The sequence below is a fragment of the Dermacentor albipictus genome, chromosome 9 (assembly GCF_038994185.2).
Source record: "Dermacentor albipictus isolate Rhodes 1998 colony chromosome 9, USDA_Dalb.pri_finalv2, whole genome shotgun sequence".
Lineage (NCBI taxonomy): Eukaryota > Metazoa > Arthropoda > Arachnida > Ixodida > Ixodidae > Dermacentor > Dermacentor albipictus.
In genome coordinates, this window is record NC_091829.1 from 10,881,467 (window position 1) to 10,904,866 (window position 23,400).

The following is a 23,400-nucleotide window of genomic DNA, read 5'->3' on the forward strand; positions in this document are numbered from 1 at the left end:
CACAGTGATGCCATTTACATGTCATTGTTTTGTTTAAAAGTGCTCTTCTGTGGCGAACTACAGCTTGTTGCTTATGCATAAAGCACTGTGTGGCATGTAAAGGGGTAACTTCTCAGTGAGCACTAACCCTTTTCCTACTGAGGACAAGCCAGGCTTGTCATTGAAACACATGCCGCTCCTGCCGAGGACAAGCTGGGCTTGTCCATACTGAAACCTGCAAACAGAAGTACGAGTTCACAGCACATTGATGGTACTGCTTTACTTTAGTGCAATAAACACTCCTTCTCAGATGACTTCAGTTTTAAAGCTCTGCAGAGAAGTGTTTTTTATGCTGCAGTTAAACATTTAGTTAATTTACTTCAAATTGTTTCAAAGAAAGATGTTTAATAGTATTTTTGGCTTTTTCATTGTGCATATGTTTGTTTGAACCAATAAAAACAATCAGTGTACTTTAATTGTTTTTGCAGAGAGTGCTCAGTGGTGAAGGGGTTAATTTAGTTTGTAGCAGCAGCACTTGTCATTTGTGTTCAGAACGTCAGTGAATATTGGCTTCAGTAGGCATTGAACATACTGGAGTAACAGGAATGTTATAAATGACTTCCTAACAGCTGTACATATGTTTCACAGCTGGCCACCAGCTGTCGTATATAAAACTTTCCCCAACTGTGACCCATAACTGTTCCACCAGTGCCATTGTACCATCAGCCCAACTGTTCTGCTTTTCCACAGCTGTTGTCATACTAGTTTGTCACCTTTTCCCCACTTGTCATCCATGAGTGCTCCCAAACTGCCATTTTTACTGTTACCCAGTTCTCCCAGCTGCCATTTTTTTGTCATCCCAGCTATCTCCCAACCATTACCCCTGTAATGTTCTGAACTTCCATCAGTCCTACTACATTTCTAACCTCTTTTGTGCCCTGAATTGCGCCATTGTGTGCACTTTTTCAAAACTGCTCCCCTATGACTGTTAAACTGCTATAGTGCTAGCACCTTTAGTTGTCTCTTACAGCACGTGCATTACAATATTTTTAACAATGGTCGCCAAGAATGATGCGAAAGACGATAAAGGAAGAAAAAATATACCAGTAGCTTGAGGATCACACAATATAATGCTGCCAACATCTTCAACAGCAAAAATAGTCTTAGTGGTAATGGCAATGCTCACTGAATCACACTATGTACAATGAATGTCTCATCTCAACAGTCACCATGCCACCTGTTTACATCTTGCTCTACATCTGCCAGCTTTTCTAAACCTCCACATTCCTTCCTCTTGTGCTTGCACTCACCATGCTCTGTTCCTTCACTTGGTTGGCAAATGCGATCATGTCAACATTTTCTCAAACATTCCCTATGAATTTTTCCCAGCTACCATTGTCTGATCTTGCAGGATGGAGACGCTGCGCTTTCTGCTCTCCAACTGCTACTGGTATCTACAGGAGTACCAGTTTGATGGCTTCCGCTTCGACGGCATCACCTCGATGCTGTACCATTCGCACGGCATGGGCCATGGCTTCAGCGGTGACTACAACGAGTACTTTGGCCTCAACACAGACACAGAATCGCTTGTCTACCTCATGTTGGCTAACCACATGATCCACAAGCTATTCCCCAATGCCATCACCATTGCAGAGGTACTGCGTACTTGCCAACTTAGCCTTACTTTCAAGGCAGCTCTTCTTGTGGATTGAACAGGCACTTAGAAAAATATGTCAATACAAGAAACAGGACAACCACAGGTGCCAGCAGGCAACGGTTTGCCATCAATTAGTATTGAATGTTTCAGCAGCTGCACTGTATTCCTATCATAGAGTTGCCATTTATTGTTGCCATCTCTCCCAATGCTGAGCTATTTGCATCACTTTCCCAAAAAATTCAATTATGGTATATTTAACAATTTCTTGTCACCAGTCCATCAGCTGACCTCACTTCCATTTGCTGTTGACTTCATTGCCGACTTAATTTCTCCTGATATACCACTAGCATACATAAAAATGTGAGCAGCAATGTGGGAAGTAAGACATGCTTCATGCGAGTTTACATAAGCACCGTACTGTATTTCTGTGCATTTATTTGCTAAGCATTCTGTAGTGCCAAAACAACACATAAGAGATAACTCAAATATTACACACTCTGGAGCAGATAGAAATGAAAAACTGGCGTACGTTTTTGTGCGTGTTTGTGCTTCATTTTATGTTGGGAGCACATACACTTATCACCTGTTCCCATTTCATGGCAAAACCTCTCAGCTTTCCCCCTTGGACCCAGGTTGGGAGATGCACAACCTTTCCCATCTTTAAGATGTAATTTTTGATCAATTCACACATGCACTTCAGTTACACATCAGCTAGATGACACTGGTCAAACATGCAAGTCCGCAATTGTTTTGTCATTAGTGGCAGCCTCTCCTCCCAAGTATTTGTATTCGCATGCAGTTTTATTTTCACTTACAGACACATTCACACATTGCTGCATGTTAAAGCTAGTATTTCTCAACACCTTTCTGTGCAATTTTGAAAATCTAAGCATGTAAGCAAGCTGGCTAAGCAACATTTGGGCATCACACACTGTGGTGGCTCGCTCTGCTGCTGAGCACATTCTATGAACGTTTTAAACACTAAATAATATACCCAAAGAAAATGTTTATTTTTCATTGGAATGTGCAAAATACATTAAAAATGAACATCTTCAATGAAAAAATAACTTATTTTGCCGAAACATTTTCAACAATAGGTAGGTAACACGAAGCAAAACACTGGAAGCAAGCATCACCCCAAGCCATCTGTAGCTTCGTGTAGAACTTGTACAGAGAGTTCCCGTTGGATGTGAAACAGAGGTGTACAATGCATTTCGTCTACATTACCTGTGGAACACGACTGCAGGCATGGATCTTGCATCAGTCTTCTGTTGTTATTGTTATTTCAAAAGAAAGCGAGTCACGTACCATTCTTCTTTGTTGTCCTTTATACCTGCTGTAATCCAACAAATGACTCGTTGCCTGTCATTCAGTGTTGGCCGGAGGCATTTAGCCAGAAACTCTGTACTTAAGACTGAAACTTGGCATTAAAAAAAAATATTTTCCTGGTGTGTTGCCTGGAGGCAACACTCCTCTATGAAGGGTTAAAGAATTTCCAGCCACAGTGGCACAGTGGCCAGATTATAATGGGGTTGTATGCAAAAATACTCATGCACTTAGAGGATTTCGAGAGGTCCAAATGAATCCAGAGCTATTTGTTATATCATCTCTCATGGCCCACCGCACTGATTTGTTCATTGATTGGTTATTTTTTGTCATTGCACTTTTGGGTGCAGGCATTGACTAACTTAGACCTGTGAGCCCCCCATTTTTAAGTCATCCCTACCAAGCTTATTTTTTCTTTCTTATGTCGAAATGATAACTTTGGTATGTCAAAATGAGGCAGTGACATTGTTGAATGTAGTGTTACAGCAATCATTTCAACTTTTCCATGCACTATCTTTCTTCAACACCAGTACTGAACTATCCAGCAGCACCTGCCACAGTGGCTATGCAGTCTAGCTGCGATAGAAATAATACCAAATATAACTAAATATCAGGTATAATGAATTAAGGGGAGACTCTCCTGAAAACAACTTTATCTTATTACTTCTATTAGAGGTTTCAAAATTCAGTCAAGTATAGAGCTTTCTGTGCAGATTTCAAATATGGCACTACTTTTTGTGTAGCTATTATAGTTTAAAGGTATGTGATGCACAACGGCAAAATATGGTCATCTTTGCTGGCACTTTTCATGCAATAAATTTTGACAAAAAGCATCGTGCTGTAGGTTGTTTAGCTTTTATAGATCACAAAGTGCCAATATCTAGCCAAACAGCGTGTACAATTACTGAAACTATGCAAAAAAAATTAAAACATTTCAACTAACTTTCTTTCTCAATTCTCTGAAATATAACCATGTACTTTTGCAACTTACTACCTGGAGATATTTCAATTTTAAGTTGATATTAGCACCATACATATCTTCAGGAGTATGTGTGCCAAATTTTGTTAGTATAAGACAATTATAAGTGTACAAGGTTATTTTCATGTGATTGTGAAAAAAATTTGTTGAACTGACCTAATTTTTTTTTCATTGTTCCAGTAATCCTAACGCGCTCGTATTTTCCAGAAAACGTTAAAACTTCACTTTATTACGAATTTATTCATTGTCACCTGCAATACTGCATCTAAGTTTGAGGAAACACATATTGCTCGCACATAATACATCTACAACATTTACAAAATCAAGCCTTGAGGATCATCACTTTCTCTAGTTACATGTCACATGCAGTACCAATTTTCAGTTCCTTAAGAATACTACCATTACGTTACATGCTCCAGCTCAAATTGGTTTTACTAATATACCGCACACTAAATCATGACATAATTTTAGATGCATTTAATAAATCTGCTCTTACCAACACTAACAATACGAGATTTTCCTCTAACAACAATTTTTTACTCCCTCGAATAAACACTAATTATGGAATGTTTACTTCCCTTTTTACGGCCATTAAATACTGGAACAAACTACCACCCCATATTAAAGCTCTCCGCACAACATTAACATTCAGGAGAGATACGAAGAAATATTTACTAATGACACTACTGGCTACTGATTCATTACTATAAGTATATATTGTCTACAAATCTATTAACCAGTTTTCAATGATTCTGTATTTACCTATTGTATCGACAGCTTTTATTTATTTGTTATTCTATATCTTCCTTTGTCTTCTTTTTTCTCCTTTCTTAGGCATTTTAAATTTTTTGTCGCACAGTCTATATTACATTTGTACTTTGCATATTGTAAGCATATATTTATTTCTAATTATCTGTTACATTAACCTCGTGTTCTTTGACATGTGTCATTCCTATGTTTCCATAACGTGTCAATTACTACATATTTATTTATTCATACGCTGTATCAATTTCATTTGCTTGTGTTTTGAACTTCAATTATTGTAAGCAACTTTTTTTTATTTTTATTTTATTAACTTCATGTTTTCTGATGTCTGTTGCTGCTATGTTGCCATAATGAATTAATTCATGCAATGTTAAATTACTAATAGGAGGTCCCCCTGACAGTTCTTCTAACTCCGGCACCTCCTTCTGTACTAATGATGAATGATGAAATGAAATAATAAAAAAAAAAAATTGTACACACTGTTTGAATAGATATCAGCACTTTGCGGTCTACAAAGAGCTAAATAAACTACAGCACAAAGCATTTTGAGAAAATTTATTACACAATAAAGTGCCTGCAAAATCGCTCTATTTTACCATTGTGTAGGACTTGCCTCAAGAACTATAGCACCTATGCAGAAACTAATGGAATATTTAAAATCTGCTTGAAATGGCTCTATAAGTGGGTGGATCTTCAAATCTCTAGTATAAATATTAAATGTTTTTTTGAGGAGCATTTCCCCTTAAGTTTAAAATGTTTCTCACCCGTATCAGCATGTAACCAATATATGTTTTTAACAAATATTGGATATAATGTCGGTATTTTCTGGTCAAATGTGACTTTGCTATAATGTTTGTAGTGTGCGAAACAAACAGGGATGAAGAAAAGGAGCAACACAAGGACGAGCGCTTTCTAACAACTGGTTTTATTATCGAAGGACCATCTGCTCAAATACCCACAGATCTGCGCGATCTAGTCAACAGAACACTCCTATAGTGCATATAACAACATTTGTGATAAAATGCAGCGAATCAGCGCTACCCGGTCAACTTAACAGCAAGCGCATAAAACAAGCACTCAAGATGAAAATTCGGTAAAGATATGATGAAAGAAGCGAATTCTCTTTATCCAATAATGAAACAGAAGGATGGCTGATGCATTTTTCCTTTAGTTTTGCAATGCAGTCAGCTTCCATGATTTCGCTCGTGGTTTGATTTCTATGCCAAAACAATATGTCAGTGCTTTCAAGACAAAGTGAGCAAGCATGTTCTTGACAATGCATTGCCAAATGCGTACTAGGGCGACCTTTCAGACTGGACAAATGTTCCCTTAGTCTCGTGTTAATGCATCTCACAATCTGGCCGACGTACACATGGCTAATAAAATACGTACTAAAATGTACACATGACGAAAATAAAGCCAGTTGTTAGAAAGTGCTCGTCCTTGTGTCGCTCCTTTTCTTCATCCGTTTGTTTGGCGCATTATAAGGACTTTAAGAATGAATCTGTTTCAACTAGACCAAGTTGCAGTTATGCTTTGCTATAACGATGGTTTGATCGTATATGATGTCCTGTAGGTTGGATTTCCAGCTGTAGTGGCTGTGTTTCAATAGGGGCAGACTGAAAAAAATGCTCATGTACATAGATTTAGGTGGTCTTGGTGGTCAAAAGTAGTCCAAAGACCTTCGTTATGGTGTCTCTCATAGTTCCCTAGCATTGCTTTGGGATGTTAAGCCTCATGAGGCAAACAAATCATCGTTGTGCATGTATTTTTCTTTTTCTTCTTTCATGTGGCATGAAATTCAGCTGAGTTCATTCTTTTCACATGCATAACAAATGGCCATTTACAGGATGTGTCGGGTATGCCGGCCTTGTGCCGACCTGTGGACGAAGGTGGTGGAGGCTTTGATTTCCGCCTAGGTATGGCAATTCCTGATCTCTGGATCAAGGTGAGCTCCCTCTGACTGCAAGTTCTCTCTCTTGATGGGCAAATACATACCACAACGTCTACGTTTGGCTCCACACTGGAAGAACAGCACACCCTTCCTTTAATGTCCTAATTTTCAGTTTCAGCCATGATACTGATGTATATATAGCCCACCCTAATATAAACTCTTCGGGTGTTGAATAATATTGTGTGTTGAAAATAGAGTTCTGACAAATTTATTGCATATTTGGCATTTCTAAACACATATAGCAGCGGAAGAGATTACCTAAGGACCTTGAATTTTTTTTTTATGGAGCTAAAAACACAAAAGGACGTAGAAGAAACACACACCATGTGTGTGGTGTGTGTTTCCTCTTTTACGTCCTTTGTGTTTTTAGCACTCTAAGTTTTTGTTATAATGCATTACCAACTAGCCCACCTATCCATAAATATTCATAAATATCAAATCCATGCCTGAACTCCAAAGGATACTTGGGATGCGGGAGCAATTTTCCCTTTTCCGTGTGCAATTTTATGTGAAAAGCTTGTGAGCCATGTCAGAAATTGCACCAGTGGAAATCGGCACTGTTGGAAACAACAAAACAAGAGAACCCACTACATGTTGATATATTGTCGCAGCAAACATACACCAGTCTATCTTGCAAGCCTTTTGTTATGACACGCTTGGTGCATGTAAATAAATTTTGGAGCAGGGTTTTATTCACAACTGTTCCAAGATGCTTTTGAAGCACTTCAAGCATTATTATTTTCATTAGTGCTTCACATTTTTAGTTATTTTGGTGTGTTCAGGGGTGTATGCGATGCCCAAAGGGGTTAGTATTGTGGACAGTACCCACAACAAATAACATGTTACTTTCTTAGGAGGATAAGCACAATTATCAGGAAGCAGAAATGGATAAGCAATTATCAGGAAGCAGAAATTACAGGCTCCGAAACCTGCTTTTCCCGTTGTATAATCACCCGGCCACATTTATAGATATCCTTTAAGAAATTGGTTACTCCATCTTGCACTCCTAAAGTTTCCAGAATGCCCCACAAGCCCTCTTGAAGTACACAGTCATAGGCTCCCTTGATATCCAAAAAAGCCAGCCATAGGGGTCTGTGTTCCTTTTCAGCTATTTCAATGCACTGTTTTAGTGAGAACAGATTGTCTTCTAGCCTCCTATGCTTCCGTAACCCATTTTGTAGCTCTCCAAGCACCCCCCTCGTTCTCTACCCATGCCTGCAGTCTGTCCTTTATAACCTGCATAACCACCCTGTAAACCACTTACGTCATTGTTGTAGGACGGTAGTTATTTATGTCAGCTTTGTCCCCCTTTCCCTTATATATAGTTCTCATCCTACTTAGCCTCCTACCCGCCGTGGTTGCTCAGTGGCTATGGTGTTGGGCTGCTGAGCACGAGGTCGCGGGATTGAATCCTGGCCACGGCGGCCGCATTTCGATGGGGGCGAAATGCGAAAACACCCGTGTGCTTAGATTTAGGCGCACGTTAAAGAACCCCAGGTGGTCAAAATTTCCGGAGTCCTCCACTACGGCGTGCCTCATAATCAGAAAGTGGTTTTGGCACGTAAAACCCCAAATATTATTATTATTCGATCGTATGTGTGGTGGGTTTAAGGTCTAAGGTTATGAAGCACACTGGCAGGAAGTCTCTCTAGGGCAGATGTGCATCGAAGCCCACTTTTAATTGACTTAAGTCATAAATGGCGATTGGTGTTAGGTGTAGCTAAACCTATTGAAAGCTGTAGGGCCACTAAAAGTAGTAACAAGAGCGGGACGAATGATGGCGACTTTTGCTGTTACTACGAGATTTTTTCACTGATTACAATCGGTCAGCACATTCCTTTATCTGAAGGAAACACTCTGCAATTTATGTTTTCTTTCTCTAAATAAATGCAAAAAAATTTGAGTTTGTGGATTTTTGAAAACTGATAGCGTTTGTTGACAAATTAACTAAAGGAAACATCAAGATGCAGAAAAAAAAAATGTCAGTAATATACCTAGACCTTGTCTACACTACAACCAAAACTTGTTTGTTTTATTCTTGAGCTCACGCATGGCAATGACAGTCGAGCAACTTTATTATATTTATTATTATTATTTATTATATTAATATTTATTATGTTAGCCACCATTCTCGTTTATTTTGTATTTCTAGAAATTTAACATCGCTGCCGGATGCTTTACTGCCACGAAAACAAGAGTGAGACCTCTATATTTTTACGTGGCGCTTGCACATGAGCGTGACAACCATGCAGCAAGAAAGACAAGGTTATCAAGAAGCACTGCACGAGCTGCCAATCAGCTGGACTATTTGATACCCCTGTATACATTCTGTAAATACATTCTTACTTTCCTTTGCGTATGCGTAATTCCCGTATCAGTATGGTGGATTATGAAAGTGCAATATACAGCGACTCTCTTTCTGGTTTTTGCATTCCTTCTGAATTTTGCACTTCGACACTGCTGTGCCACATGATGGAGTGACAGGCTGTAAGCAAAATCTTATTCAGACAAGGACAACATCACACGTTCATTGGCGTTTTCAACTCAATATACGTAGTAATTTGCTGGTGTCTCAACCATATTTTATTTCTTTCATGATGGAACCGCGGGTTTCATGTGACCAAGACCGAGAATTCTAGATAGAAATTGGGAAATAATGAAAAGATTGAAGACGGGCTGTCCCAGTGGCGCAAAATAATCTAGCAGAATGTGCCTTAGCTCACTGCTTACGCTGAAGGAACTACTCAGCAATGAGCATGCCTGAACATAGGCTTTGTCTGCGAGTTTCGCGGACAGCCTAATATTTAGGTTTAGTAAAGTGCATAGGTCGGTAAACTCGCTCAGACTCGCACCGACTCATGAGTCTGAGTCCGAGAGAGTTGGGCTGAGTTGTGGTTTGGCTAGCCTGAGTGCGAGTGAGCCTGGCTGAGTAAAATTTTGGCGAGTCTGAGTACGTGTGAGCTTATCCGAGTTGACTTTTAGGGAGTCTGATTCCGAGTGAGCCTAGCTGGGCAAAAGTTTGATGAATCTGAGTCCGAGTGAGCCCTGAGCAAAAAATATGTTTTGTGAGCGAGTCTGAGTGAGTTCTCTTTATTTTGCCGACCTAAACACACAAAAAAACATAGCAAAATTTCCGGCGGGGACGGCAGTATGATATTGGATACATCACATGAGTGCATAAAAAAAAGGTCAAGCACGGGAATACGCAGCCCTGCGCTGCAACTGCTGTTTCCCCCTCCCCATCACGAATGTGTGCCTCCACTTTTACCCAAGTGTTTCGTGGAGCACCGGTAGCGAAAGTCTGCGCCACTGCGTCCAGACTACCAACACTGCCCTTCCACCCCTCCCTGCCTCTTCATGTATTTCTGCTTGGCATTAAGCAGGCTTGGAAGGGAAGTGGCGGAAGGATGCTGCAAAGCACGAACTATCTGGGCACCTGAGAGTATAGTGCATGCCGTGTAAGCATTTCCTTTCTGTCTTGCGGCCAAGGTTAAACAAGGCACGCTATGGGCTGCATTGTTGCGAGAAGTGAGCAAATTTGATGCTGTCAGAGTTTCTACAGTTTAGTAGGTTTCGTCAGCGTAGTTACCAATCCCATTCAGCATTCCTTTGAACCCTTCCCTGTTTTGCTTGGGTGCTCGAGCTTTCATGTAGAAGCAGTAGTGGCTGCAGTTCAGCGTGATTTGACATCGTGGCACTGCTCATTCACTAGTCATGCTGCTAAACTACGCTTGTGGCATTGCCTATGATGAGTGGTACTACTCTTGCTTCTGTGGAGCGACCGGTCATTCGAAATGCTTAGTGTCCAGAGCAAACTTCGAGAAGAACGAGGTGATGCGGACTTTCAGCATTGCTCTCATCAAACCTAGTTCAATTGAATGTTGCTGATGTAGCTTTTGCACGCACATGTTGTGCCTTGACGGATGGAAAATGCAAATAGCAGGGAGCATGATGCTGAGCAGCTAGTTTCGACAAGCCAGCCTCCTAATGGTGTGACCTCACGACATTCACTTGCACCAATCTGTGCAATGAGTCTTCATGAGCAGGTCCTGCATGGTTATTAGGCTTTTTCAAACACTGTATGGTACACAGTAGGTTTTAGTGCCCTTGTCACACTTCCTCCATTCCATGCGCTCAGCGGATAAAAATTATTGCTTTCACATCACGTGGGGAGAGCCAATTTCCGATGAGTCCTTTATTTATTTTTTTAAATATTTTATCACGTGATGCTCCCTCTTTGATCTTTTCCATCCTCCGCATTTGATGCCCACATTCAGTGTGATTGAAAGCGAATATGGTTGTCAGTAGTGTCACTGCTGGAATTGCGCATCTGCACCTATGGCACATATGTCATAGACAAAAGTACAGTTGATTTCGTGGACCAAACAAGACTTAAGAAATTCTCACTGTCTTGCGTTATGTCTGACACCTCAAAAAGCATTACAGCGAGCTGGGCCTCCTGCAGTTCTATAGTAAATCGTAGATAAGTGGCATTACGTATGGTTAAACTTCTTTGTGCACAGTTCCAGAAGGGAAAACTTTTGTTTACGAGGCAAGCCTTCATTTAGTACAGTGCCGTGAAGAAAAGACTGTGATCTATCCTGAACTGCCTAAAATGCACATGCACCACAGAAACGAAAGTGGGTGCACATCGCACACAAGCACAAACAAATAAGAATTTGCATTATCTTTAAAGATCCCTTTTTCACATTTTATCTTTAGGCGAAATAAATCCAGCACTGCCAAGGTCGGGCGTCATACTTATTTAGTTCTTACAAGACATTGTGATGAACAAGAAATTAAGGAAATTTATTGTGTATTAATAACTCTTCTGCATACTCTTTTCTAAATTATTAGCATATGTAGTTCCTCTGCATAGTCCCTCAGAAATCGCAATTCTGTAAAAGTTGTCTGTTAGGTCATCTAGAGTAGACCAACATGTTGTATTATTTTACAGTTTAAAGAAAGAATTATAGATTCTTTACATGAGTTTTGCAAAAGTCCTATCCAGTAAATATTGGAATAATTCAGAGCACTGTATAATATATTCATTTTATCCACTTTAGATGTTCCTATAGATGCTGTTCACAGTGCAATATCATTTTTATTCAATATTTACCAAGCTGTAAACCTGCTGATCTATTTACCCCTTCTTTTTCTCACCTGGAAAAAAAAATTCAGTACAACAAAACAGAAAAATGAAAATTCTCCAGTGAACTGATGGCCTAGGCTAAAGACCTGCTTGCAGCAGTTGGCATATTTCAACTTTTCTTTTTTTTTAAAAGCAGGAAACCTGATCAAAATTGGTTGAGTGTGTACTGAACAGAATGATTTGCCCATTGCCATGTTATTTAGATAGGAGCTCTCTATAGGTTAAGCTTCCCTCTTCGGCATGCTTTGTGGTGCAGCTTTTCTGAAGCAGATTTCTGGTGTTTCCTGTGCAGCTCCTAAAGGAGCACAAGGATGAGGACTGGAACATGGGGACCATTGTGCACACCATGAGCAACCGCCGGTGGATGGAGAAGACAGTTGCCTACGCAGAGTCCCATGACCAGGTGTGTGTGTTCACTCACAGAGAGTGCTTGCCCCCACTGGGCTTCTCTAGTGAAGGAGACTTTGGTTTTTAAAGTGCAAACTCTACCATTTTGTTAGTGGTGTTCCAGCTCTGTGCTGAAGAATGCTTGTAGTATTTTCAGTATGTCAGCCATTGTGTTGCACTGCTAAGCTTGAGGGTGCATTTTGACCACATTTTGATGAGGGCGAAACGCAAAGACACCTGTGTACCTTGCATGGTACTCCAGGTGGTCAAAATTAATCCAGAGTTTCCCACTATGGTGTGCTTCATATTCATGTCATGGTTTTGGTACAAAAAACCCCAGGATTTATGTAATTTATTGCAACAAACTTGTAATGAATATTGGATATAATGAAGATATTTTCATGTCAGATATGGCTTAATTATAGTGAGGCTTGGTAGTACTTTGAAATCTGTGACATTGGTCTGATGTACCAGCGCATAGGGTTCTGGCATGAAATTCAAGAAATGGAAGTTTGGCCTTCTCTTTCATTTCCAGCAATCAATGTCTTGCTATGAAATTAACAGAAATAGTTTTTAAAGAACTATTTATCAGTCTAAATTCATTTACAATTTCTCTTTAGTGTATTTTAACCTGGAGCATTCCAGTATGGTATATCATTCGTAGCCTAGCTTTGGAGCATACAAGGCAAGGTGTTCATTCAGCCAATGTGCCCTGTGGCATTCATTTCAGGCCCTTGTTGGGGACAAGACGTTGGCTTTCTGGCTGATGGACAAGGAGATGTACACCAACATGTCGGTGCTGACAGAGCTCAGTCCCGTCATTGATCGTGGCATTGCCCTGCACAAGATTATCCGCATGATAACTCATGCTCTTGGTGGTGAAGCTTGGCTCAACTTCATTGGTGAGGCCTTAAATTTAGGCATTCTCATTTCGCTTGAACTGTACTCTCGAGTGCATAGTGTTAGATATGGAGCTGGTTCCTGCGATTACTTCGAGTTCCCCAGACCACATCGGATTGCAGCACAGCTAATTGAGGAATGCAGAAGCAGGAACGCGCATTCCAGAGAAGCGGCCGAGCAGACAAGTTTAAGGCAACGAGTTTACATGCCAACAAGTTCGTGCGCCGCCGGGATTAGCAGGTGGGCATCCGACAATGAAGCAGGTGCAGCCCTCCCCTTCTCTTTGTTCGAAGTGCATTGCCAGTCTGCGATGCAAGACCGCAGCAAGCCGCCAGGTGTGACACCACGACACGGGCGCCTACCATTGGCTGAAAGTGGCGTCATCGGAGTGGACTCTCCCATTGGTCAAACATGACGTGACTTGCAGTGCTCTAAGGGTTTATAAGAAGCCTTCCAGAGAGACCTGAGCATTCTGGGACATGCCCTGATTCCCTGATTCACCTCTCTCGAACTTCTTGCCGCGGGCCGCAGCGTCCGAGTTGCTGCCGGCCCGTAATGTCTGTACGCCTGGTACTTGACGCTCACCTCCTTGTACATAATGTAGAATAAAAATCCTCCCAAGTTTGGGTTTTTTCATCCGCGAAGTCCGTCCTTCAACCCCTACATCTGGTTGGCAGCGGTAGGATCGCCTCCGAATGCATCAGCTGGTGGCAGCGCTACGGATCAACCTTCGTCGAGAAAGATCATAAGGAACCGGGAAGAACGAAGAAGAGAGAGCCTTCGTCGAAAGAGGTCCGAAGAAACTGGGAGTAGCGAAGAAGGAGCGAGCCTTCGACCCAGGGAGTCCGGAGGAACCGGCAACAGCGGACGAGCGAACCGGATGGCAGGGTGCTGCAACCGTAAGTGAGCGCGTGGTTTTTTTCCTTATGATTCGCCAGACTCAAAGGTTGTGTGTTCAATTTTGATAGTTCTGGGAATCGGGAGTTTGTTGCATTGTGTGTTTGCACAAATTAATTAAGGAAAACAGTTTTAACCACCTGTCGGGGCAGCTGCCATGGATCTTAGAAGGTTGACGAGGTTAGACTTGTTGTTGGTGTGCGACGATTTGGGAGTTGAGGCGGACGAACGGATGGAAACGCCAGCTATCATAAAGGCGATTAATGATAGTGGCAATGATGACAAAAGCATTGCGCTTGCTTGGGAGGTGATACAGGAGCCACGGGAGCGTGTGCGTCGTGTACGTTTGCGAGAGCGTCGTGAGCTTAGGAGTGAGCGTCAGCGTGAAGAACGCGAGAATGAACGGAAGCAGGAGCTTCAAGAACTTACTCTTAGGTGTGAGCGTCACGGACGTGAGAATGAACGCGAACGTGAGCGAGAGGAAAAGTATGAGAGAGAGAAGGCAGCACTGATCAAAGAGATACAGTATTGTGATCAGTTATTGGCACAGAGACAACGGCTGTCTGAGAATTCTGTAGGTAGTACAGAGCGAAAGAATGAGGCAGCATCGAGCGGATTTTCGCCAGAAGCCGACGAAAAGAGTAGTGCCTGTGAGATTAGCTGCAGAGTCATAAGTGAAGGGAAAGGGCTAGCTGCTAACGATGCCTTAGTGGCAACAGAGGCCGTTAAAGGCCGTAGTGAGAGCGACGAGGTGCTGTGCCAACAGATGACTGTGGAGACAGCTAGGCCAGCTGCGAACAAATTGGCACAGTCACCGCGTGTGTGCGTCGCTGGTAAGGTTAGCGAGGTTGCTAGCGAAGAAAAGGGTACTTCTGACCCGACAGAAGCGAGCACCCATGTAGAGCCAGATGTGCATGCAGAAGGGAAGTGCGAGCTGGACGATGCAGTTGAGAATAGTTCTCGGGGTGGCGAGCTCCGTAGCTCACGAGAGAACAACTGCATTGTTCAGGGATCGGTGCGGCTCTCCGCCAGTCTAGATAGCCTAGATAGGGATGATTCAGTTGGTAATCATTCGGACTGTGCGCGTGAGACAGCGATCCATACCGACGGGCTGTGTGCCGATGCACAGCGTGCGCTGGGCAATGTAGTAGAGGGCAGTTCGCAAGAGTGCGAGTTGTCTAACTCGAGTAAAGCCTGCTGCATTGTGCCAGAGTCGGTTGAGCTGTCCGCCAGTCGAGGCAGAGAGAGGGTTGATTTAAATGTAAATCACTCAGACTGTGCGGGTAAGAGACCGATCCGGGCCGACGAAATGTGTACCGGCCAGCACGAGGCACGAGAAGGCGACATGAAAGCGAGTGCGAAGAGAAAACGCCGCAGGAAGAAGCGCCCTAAAGATAGGAACGCGGTAATTAATGTAGCGCCGCCAAAGATGGCGAGAAACCCAAATGGGCAGGGCGCGAGGAAAAAGATGCGGTCGTCTCGGACGACGTTGACGCATCGAAAACGTTCGAGCCACAGGTCAAAGGGGGACCGCGAAGAATGTTCTGCACGGACGCGGACAAAGGGCACGAGGCAGTTAAGCTCCTCGTCGTTCCGTAGTTCTTTTCACAGCTCAGCGTGCAGTTCGAAGAAACGCAAGGTGGCAGGACGAGACCAGGTGGGGAGTGGCGACGCGGTCAATCGGGTTTGTGTTGAAAGCGGGGCGCGAGGACGCAAATTGGCAGGAGACCGTAACGTCTTGGGGGAGCTGATAGTTAGTCAGCCCTTTTGTTGTTCCCCGGCAGCCAGAGTAGCTTTCAGACCACGCCCACCCCGGGTTAGACTCAAAGTATGAGTCAGATATAAGCGTTTGGAAAGGGAGGCGAAGAGCCCTTCCGTCGAAATGGAGTGTCTTGTTTTTTTTATTTTGAGCATCGGAAAGTTTTTCGCGATTTGAGACTAGGATTTCTTTCATTGTGTAAGGTTTGAGCTTTGTTTGTGTTTTCGTTTGAGAAAGCTCCGAGATTTGAAAGATGCGTTTTAAGTAAACATGTCTCGCGAGATGCTCATTAATAAGTAGATAGGCTTTTTTTTTGCGTGTGTGAGTAACCTGAGGGTCAAGGTTATTGTTAAGAGGCCTATCGTAACGCGCGTGTGTGTTATTTAACCTTCTTTCTTTTTAAGTGTTGAATTTTCTAAGTTCAAGCGCGTAGATTTTCAGTGAGTGCATGATTTGCACGGAGAAGCGTTCTTAGTTCCATTAGCGCGTGTCCTGTGTGGACGGAAGGAAGCAGACTTTATGACTGGGTTGCTAGTGTGTGTGGAGGGCAGCCGTATTCTGACTTCTCTGATAAGTACGCGTGGAACGAGTTATTAAAAGACGCATTATTTTAAGAGTTCTGCGGAGTGTGTAAGTCCCGCAAGTTTAATTGTTCGTTTACGTCACGTGTCCTGCAGGACTTTCGGGAAAGAAACGTGAGTAAGCGTAATGAAGAGTTTGCCTACAACGCAAGTACGCGTTTTGTTTAATGACCACAAGGCTAGTGCGCTTGTGATTACGTACTTGTGAGGTTGACCAGATTGTTCAGTGGCACCAATACGTGCGATAAGTACGCCACTGCGATAGATTGGAAACATGCTGTTCGTGTAGTTAGGCCACTTATGTTATGTTCGGCTGTTTTCATTTGTTGTTTGCATCGTCAACGACCCTTTTGTTTTGCAACAACAATAGTACTCTGGTCTTGTCGGCAATCGAGGAGAAATGGATAGCGGTTTGGAAGGGTGGTTGGAACTGTTTTGTCGAAATTGGGGAAATAAAAGATCAGGGTTGATTTTGACTCAGTAATAGTCTGGCGAGTCAGGGGTGAAGAGCCTGCGCTTACGCCTGGTGCAGCGCTGTGCTGTTTTGTTTGTTTGACGTCTGTTCTCCAGGGCCAAGGATCCCGAAGTTCGTCAAACGAGGCTCGACCCTAGTACCCTGCAGCTTCTTTCAGCGTTCCTCATGGCCAGCGAATTGATTTCACCGGCCATTCAGAACAACCGGGGCGAGGACGAGCTGTTAGATATGGAGCTGGTTCCTGCGATTACTTCGAGTTCCCCAGACCACATCGGATTGCAGCACAGCTAATTGAGGAATGCAGAAGCAGGAACGCGCATTCCAGAGAAGCGGCCGAGCAGACAAGTTTAAGGCAACGAGTTTACATGCCAACAAGTTCGTGCGCCGCCGGGATTAGCAGGTGGGCATCCGACAATGAAGCAGGTGCAGCCCTCCCCTTCTCTTTGTTCGAAGTGCATTGCCAGTCTGCGATGCAAGACCGCAGCAAGCCGCCAGGTGTGACACCACGACACGGGCGCCTACCATTGGCTGAAAGTGGCGTCATCGGAGTGGACTCTCCCATTGGTCAAACATGACGTGACTTGCAGTGCTCTAAGGGTTTATAAGAAGCCTTCCAGAGAGACCTGAGCATTCTGGGACATGCCCTGATTCCCTGATTCACCTCTCTCGAACTTCTTGCCGCGGGCCGCAGCGTCCGAGTTGCTGCCGGCCCGTAATGTCTGTACGCCTGGTACTTGACGCTCACCTCCTTGTACATAATGTAGAATAAAATTCCTCCCAAGTTGTGGCTTTCATCCCGAAGTCCCGTCCTCCAACCCCTACAATAGCAAAACACAAATTCAAATAACCTGACAGTAAAGAAGCACTTGGCAACTTTGTATGTGTCGAGTCCCTGTCACGAAGGACACGCCACCACTGATTGATCCAGCCAAGGCACTCATACTGCATTGTTGCACTGAATAAATTAAAGGCAGATAAAAATGTAGCGTAACACATTTTTCAAGCATTGTAACTTTTGTAAATATCTGCGCAGAACTGAGTGGCGTGCCACAGTGGCCATGGCATTTTGCTGCTAACCACAAGGCAGGTGGATTTCAATAGGGACGTAATGCAAAAACACTTGTGCACTTAATTTTTGGTGCACACTAAAGAACCCCAAATGGTTGAAATTATTCCGGAGCCCCATACCACCGCGTCTCCATAAGCCACTATGCAATTGTGGGATGTTAGATCCCACAATTTACAGAATTTAGCGTCACATCGTTGGCAGCTATGTTGACTTCATTTAAACTGATAGCAAATATAGAGTGAGTAGTAGCCAATATTTCATAACCCAATTGTTTTTGAGGATTGTGTTCTGAAAAAAAAAAGAAAAAAAACAATTGTAGGGATGTTCATAATGAATAAACATTCTATCATTTTTCATGCTGTTATTTGCACAAGTTGTATGCTCAGGTATGTATTTCTTTCTTTACGAAGGACGTGTGATACCATTTCCAATTGTGTGACTGATACATCAAATCCAAAAGTACTTTAGCAGCTGTATGTAATGTACCAGTAGAGAGAGAGGGTTATAAGGAAGGCCGGGATGTTAACCAGTCAAGAGTCTGGTTGGCTACCGTACGCTGAGAGAAGGGAGAGAGAGAAAGTGTGTAGAGACATGCATGGACAATACTAGGATCAAAGCCGCTTGTACAAATCAGGCTTTCTCAGAAAGCACAAAAGTGCCTTCACTGCCTTCTCAGCTGATGATCGGTGGGTAATTGTCTCTGTGCGTAGATTGTCTTTGTGCTTCAAATCGAGGACAGTAGCACAATAAGTGGTCAATATTCTCCTTGGATCCATAAACATCACATGCAGGACTGTCAGCCATTCCATTTAGTGAGTAAAAATATGATTAGAATGGATCAATATGGCAATTGTGCTTCCATTTGGCTGTGGCAATTGAAATATGGTTCCAAAGATGCTGTTATTGTCAACTTCCATCTTTGATGTGATGCCTGGTATAATACATTTTTCTGTGGGCTTTTCGAGCACCCATTTTCTTGCACGTTGATTTAACAGCAAATGATAGGCCTGCTGCTTCTTTGCTTGACAAGCTCAACTTTTACTTAGTAATTTGTGTCTGTGCTGAATTAGACACATTTCCAAAGCTTGTGTGTGGAAATACATCCATGTACGTAGAACAGATAAGGCTGTTTTCCAATACTGGTGTAGTGAGTCACATTTACTTGAATGTTACTGAGCACAGTTTAGATGAATGTACTACTTGTTTTTGTCCTTCACAACATGTTAGCCTACTCAACAGGGCTTTGATAGGAACTTGTGAAATTATTTGTACCGATGAAATATAGAAACTTCAATTTGAAAGCTTTTGATCTAATAAAGTTTTCTTTACAATTATGAGTGCATTAAGCACTTCAAGTCTGTTTTGCAAACTGTGTCATGTACTGCAGGCTACATAAGCATTGTCTGCATTAACTAGGTTACTAGGAGTCTACATCAATCCCAAAGTGTCACATTGTTTTTCATCACCTTAAGAAGTTACCAGCCTTTTCCTGAAAAACATTGCTCTTGCCTGATTGGACAGCACCATTTAATTGAATGCGTCGCTCTTGACTTTCACTATGACTGCGTAAGCATTCTGTGCTCATAAAAATGCTTTCTTCCCCATCGGCCAATTATTTCCTGAACACTATAAAGAAATATTTATTTGATAAGATAATTATGACACTTCTAGTGCTTTCTATTGAATATCTGGTTCTTGGCATACTGTGGGCACTTTTTTTTATTTTGTGATGTGTTTTGTGTACTTCACAGCAATGTATGTTACTATTCTAAAAAGCTCTTGAATCCTAGCTTGACTTTCAGTATTATGCATATGCAATAATTATACAATAATATTTTATCTGTACAATGTGTCTATTGCAATGTAACCTTACTAAACTGAGCTTTGCACCACTTGCTGTTCTTTCCACATTAATATCATTTACATTTGAGTGAAGAGGTATCGCAGCAGTCTGTGAACTTCGGGAGCTCTGACGCTTCTAGTGACACTGTACCCAATTTGTTATGTAATTAATGATGGGATAAAATGTAACTGTGCAGGGAATGAGTTTGGTCATCCCGAGTGGCTGGACTTCCCACGTGTGGGCAACAATGAAAGCTACCACCATGCCCGGCGTCAGTGGCACCTCGTGGATGACAATCTGTTGCGCTACAGGTTCCTCAACAACTTTGATCGTGCCCTCAATGAGACAGAGGACAAGTACCACTGGCTGCCAGCACCACCAGTAAGCAGTTGTTTACCAATTTAACACTAGCACTGTGCAGACTGGCAGCAATATACACTGTCAAGAAGCCACAAATTGAAAAAACCACATGCTCCCCTCCGGGCTTTTGCAGTTTCTTATTCACTTACTGTGATGCCAACAGAGTCATGCACATAATATCACCGACGTGAAAGCTGTTGGTCATTCTATCTGTGAGGGACATCAGTTCCAATCGGTCTGCCAACATGCCTTTGCTGTGCACCGGCATGCCCACTCTTCCTAGTCATCTTATCCTTTAGCATGCTTTGCACTGTGTGTGCATCGGCAACAGCCTGCAGGCAGAAAGCACATAGTTGTGGTAACCGGAAGTAGATGGAATTTTTAAACAAGAAAATAGCAGCACCAGCGTGGCATTCAGTACTGACACAGTATCCAGGTTCCTCTTAGAGAAATATGCGAAGAGGAGGAAAGAGTCCTCCATCAGGAGAGTACTGTAGGCTTGTGAGAAGCTGCTGGCTCACCTTCAGGCTCAAAGATGTTTAATCCCTTTAGCCCTTTGACAATGAATTTTTTCTGCCAAATGTGACCACGCAGGGTTTATTTATTAGTGCAATTACAATTATATGGGCACTCCAAGCACTTTTCTGCCGTCGGTGTTGCCATTGCCATGAGGTTCCACATAAAGTCGCCGGACACCCTACGTTGTATGTGCGAGTGAAAGCGTGTGAGGGGAGGCAACAATGGTGGCTCAACTCGCCCACGTGAAAGTGACGGAAGCGGAGAGAAAACGTGCAGTCTTTCGTGGTGTGCGAAGTGCCCAAAGTAGCGAGGCACCAGGAGAAGAAAGGGGGGGGGGGCGACGTTCTGCTCAGGCTGTAACTGAACATGTGATGTGGACTTTGCGCGGTTGTATCTCCAGAGCGATCTTTGCTGGAGGCAAGTCTAGGTGCATAGGTGGCTTGTAGCTTTGTGTGTTCTGTGTGTTCTCGGCCTTCACTTTGCATTGAAGCAATAGACAGCACGAAGATTACTTTGCTTGCAGCTGATGCTGCATTTTGTCACGCCAGCTTACTGGCAGCGAGTGTCCGTGGTCATCGATTGTGATGTGTTCTTGTTTACTGTGTGCACTGAGAACACACTTGTTAATTTAGTTAGCAAGCAAATGTTTGAGTTCATACCGCCAATAAACGTATTATCCTTGCTTCGTATGGCTATCTGCTAATTTGCTGTTGCAATAAATGCTGCACCTTTTGGAAAAACTGCAACTCTTTTATTGCAGATTTAAAATCTTCATAGTGACCTATTTCAAACAAAATTTATTGAAATTTTTTGAGTGACCATAAAGTGATAAAAAATATTTTCTGTAGGTAAATATGCATAGTTTCTTCATTAATACAGATCGGCTTACTTAAATACTTGTAATAAGAAGAAAGATGTAGATACACTGGAATAGATATATATCCCAATTCGGCACTTGGGAAATAGTCTGCATAAAATGAATTGCCGCTTAACTCTCAGAAGAGCAACCGGCGTGCACTTACATAGTGTTACATGAAACTGTGTATGAGGGTGCATGCAAAAAAACTCCATGGTTGTGCACCCATCAGAAAAGCCATACAAATCAGAAACTTGCAGTAATCCTTCATGCCATCGCCAAGGAAGGGCAATCAGTTTTTGCAAGTCTCAAGATGTAATCGCACCCCTATGAGCAATAAAAGAGTGAGCATCTAGCAGTGACGTTTTAAGAGATTAGAAACCAGATAGACATCAGTTTTTGCGAGCATGACAAAAGAAAGCAGCCCGCAAGAAGAAACTGCTGAAGAAATTTCTGAGGTGACAGCATAGAGAAACTGTGGAATTAAAACCAAGAGACTAGGGAGCGAAAAATAAATTTTCTTCTATCCACACAAGGTCACAACAGTTTCTGGGCAATAGAGAGCTGAAAGTTAGCAGTGTGTTCAATGGGGCTGGTTGGTTCATCTTTAGAATAAAAACAGGAATAGCGCAACACAGGACGAGTGAGTAAACAGGATAGAGTGTTAGTCAGCGCTCTGCCCTGTTTACTCGCTCGTCCTGTGTTGCGCTGTTCCTGTTTTCATTCTGGAGAGCTGAAAAATTGGCCCGTTTTTCAAACTCACAGATGTTGTCGTAAATATATGGCATCGACCACTTGGGACTTGTTTGCAGTGCCATATATTTGTGTCATTGACCCTCAATTTCTCTGTTGAAATATGTGTGAAATGCAGAATTGCTCTTGTTGGACAGGAGCTTAACTAATTCGAAGGAAACTTGTAATGAAGTGGGGGGAAAAATTCTACCTGCTCTTGGAATCAAAATTTTGCTTTACGGCCTTCATACTTTATTCAGAAATCCCCGACAATCAGTAATTGAAGAACTCATAGCTCTGTATCTCCAAGAGATAAAGTACTTCTGTCAGCTGCACCTAAGTTGTAAACAAATGCCCGGACTCACACAGCACAATTATACAGTGTACATAATGAGTACATTTGAGGTCTGTAGCTATGGATGCAATATAGTAAGCTGTTCCTCTACTACAATGAATGACCAATGATAAATAATTGCTGCCCATTTTACAAATATCTTGTATCACTTTACTGCTTCAGTATACTTGTTATTGTGTTTGTACAAGTTGTGCAAAATTACTGTTCATAAATTGTTGGTATAACTTGGTGATGCATAATCAGTGACGTACCAACCATCTTATGAGGGGGAGCAAGCCTCTCCCCCCTCTTTCTCTCTGTCTATACAGTTGAAACTCCATTTAACGAAGTGATGACTACGCTTGAATTATTTAATTACATCGGGAAGTTCGGAAAATTGAGTAAGGGATTCTTCGGTCCTTCGAAATCTAAAATTGTAATGTCGCGACACCCAAAAGGCGAGTGTCCGGCATTGTATTTGCTGCTAACCCACGTGTTCGCATGTATAATGTTCGTGAGGGCGATCCAGCTGCCGCTGCCCCTAGCGTCATCTGGTACGTAAGAACGCTAGTGAATGCCAAGTCCGTTGTTCTGTGCATGAGTGCGGTGTGCAGCTTCATCAAAATAAAGCTAGGGCCGTGACTAGGGTGCCTAGATGTTTTAACGCCGTTAGAGCGCATGCTTACAAAAAAATACATCTGTGTCAAAATTAGCTTTTTTTATTTATTTCGGGAAAATTTTCGTTAAATTCGGGTTTAGTGCAAGCTAGTTTCGTTAATTCAGGTTGATGACAAGATTAAACCTTATGAGTACTTACCGGGGAATGGAAGTGTCTTCGTTAGATCGGGAACTTCGTAAAATTGGGTTTCGTTAGAT

The 23,400-nt window shown here is 42.5% G+C and overlaps 1 protein-coding gene across 2 annotated transcripts in view; it reads left to right on the plus strand.

Annotated features, from left to right (window-relative positions):
• AGBE (1,4-alpha-glucan-branching enzyme) overlaps positions 1–23,400 on the plus strand; it is a 52,085-nt gene that overhangs the window by 24,168 nt on the left and 4,517 nt on the right. For both annotated transcript variants that reach the window (XM_065443314.2, XM_065443315.2), the window contains 5 exons: positions 1,391–1,634; positions 6,556–6,654; positions 12,105–12,215; positions 12,930–13,101; positions 19,920–20,104. In XM_065443314.2, the coding sequence (XP_065299386.1) occupies positions 1,391–1,634; positions 6,556–6,654; positions 12,105–12,215; positions 12,930–13,101; positions 19,920–20,104 (811 nt within the window). The remainder of the gene's footprint in view (positions 1–1,390; positions 1,635–6,555; positions 6,655–12,104; positions 12,216–12,929; positions 13,102–19,919; positions 20,105–23,400) is intronic.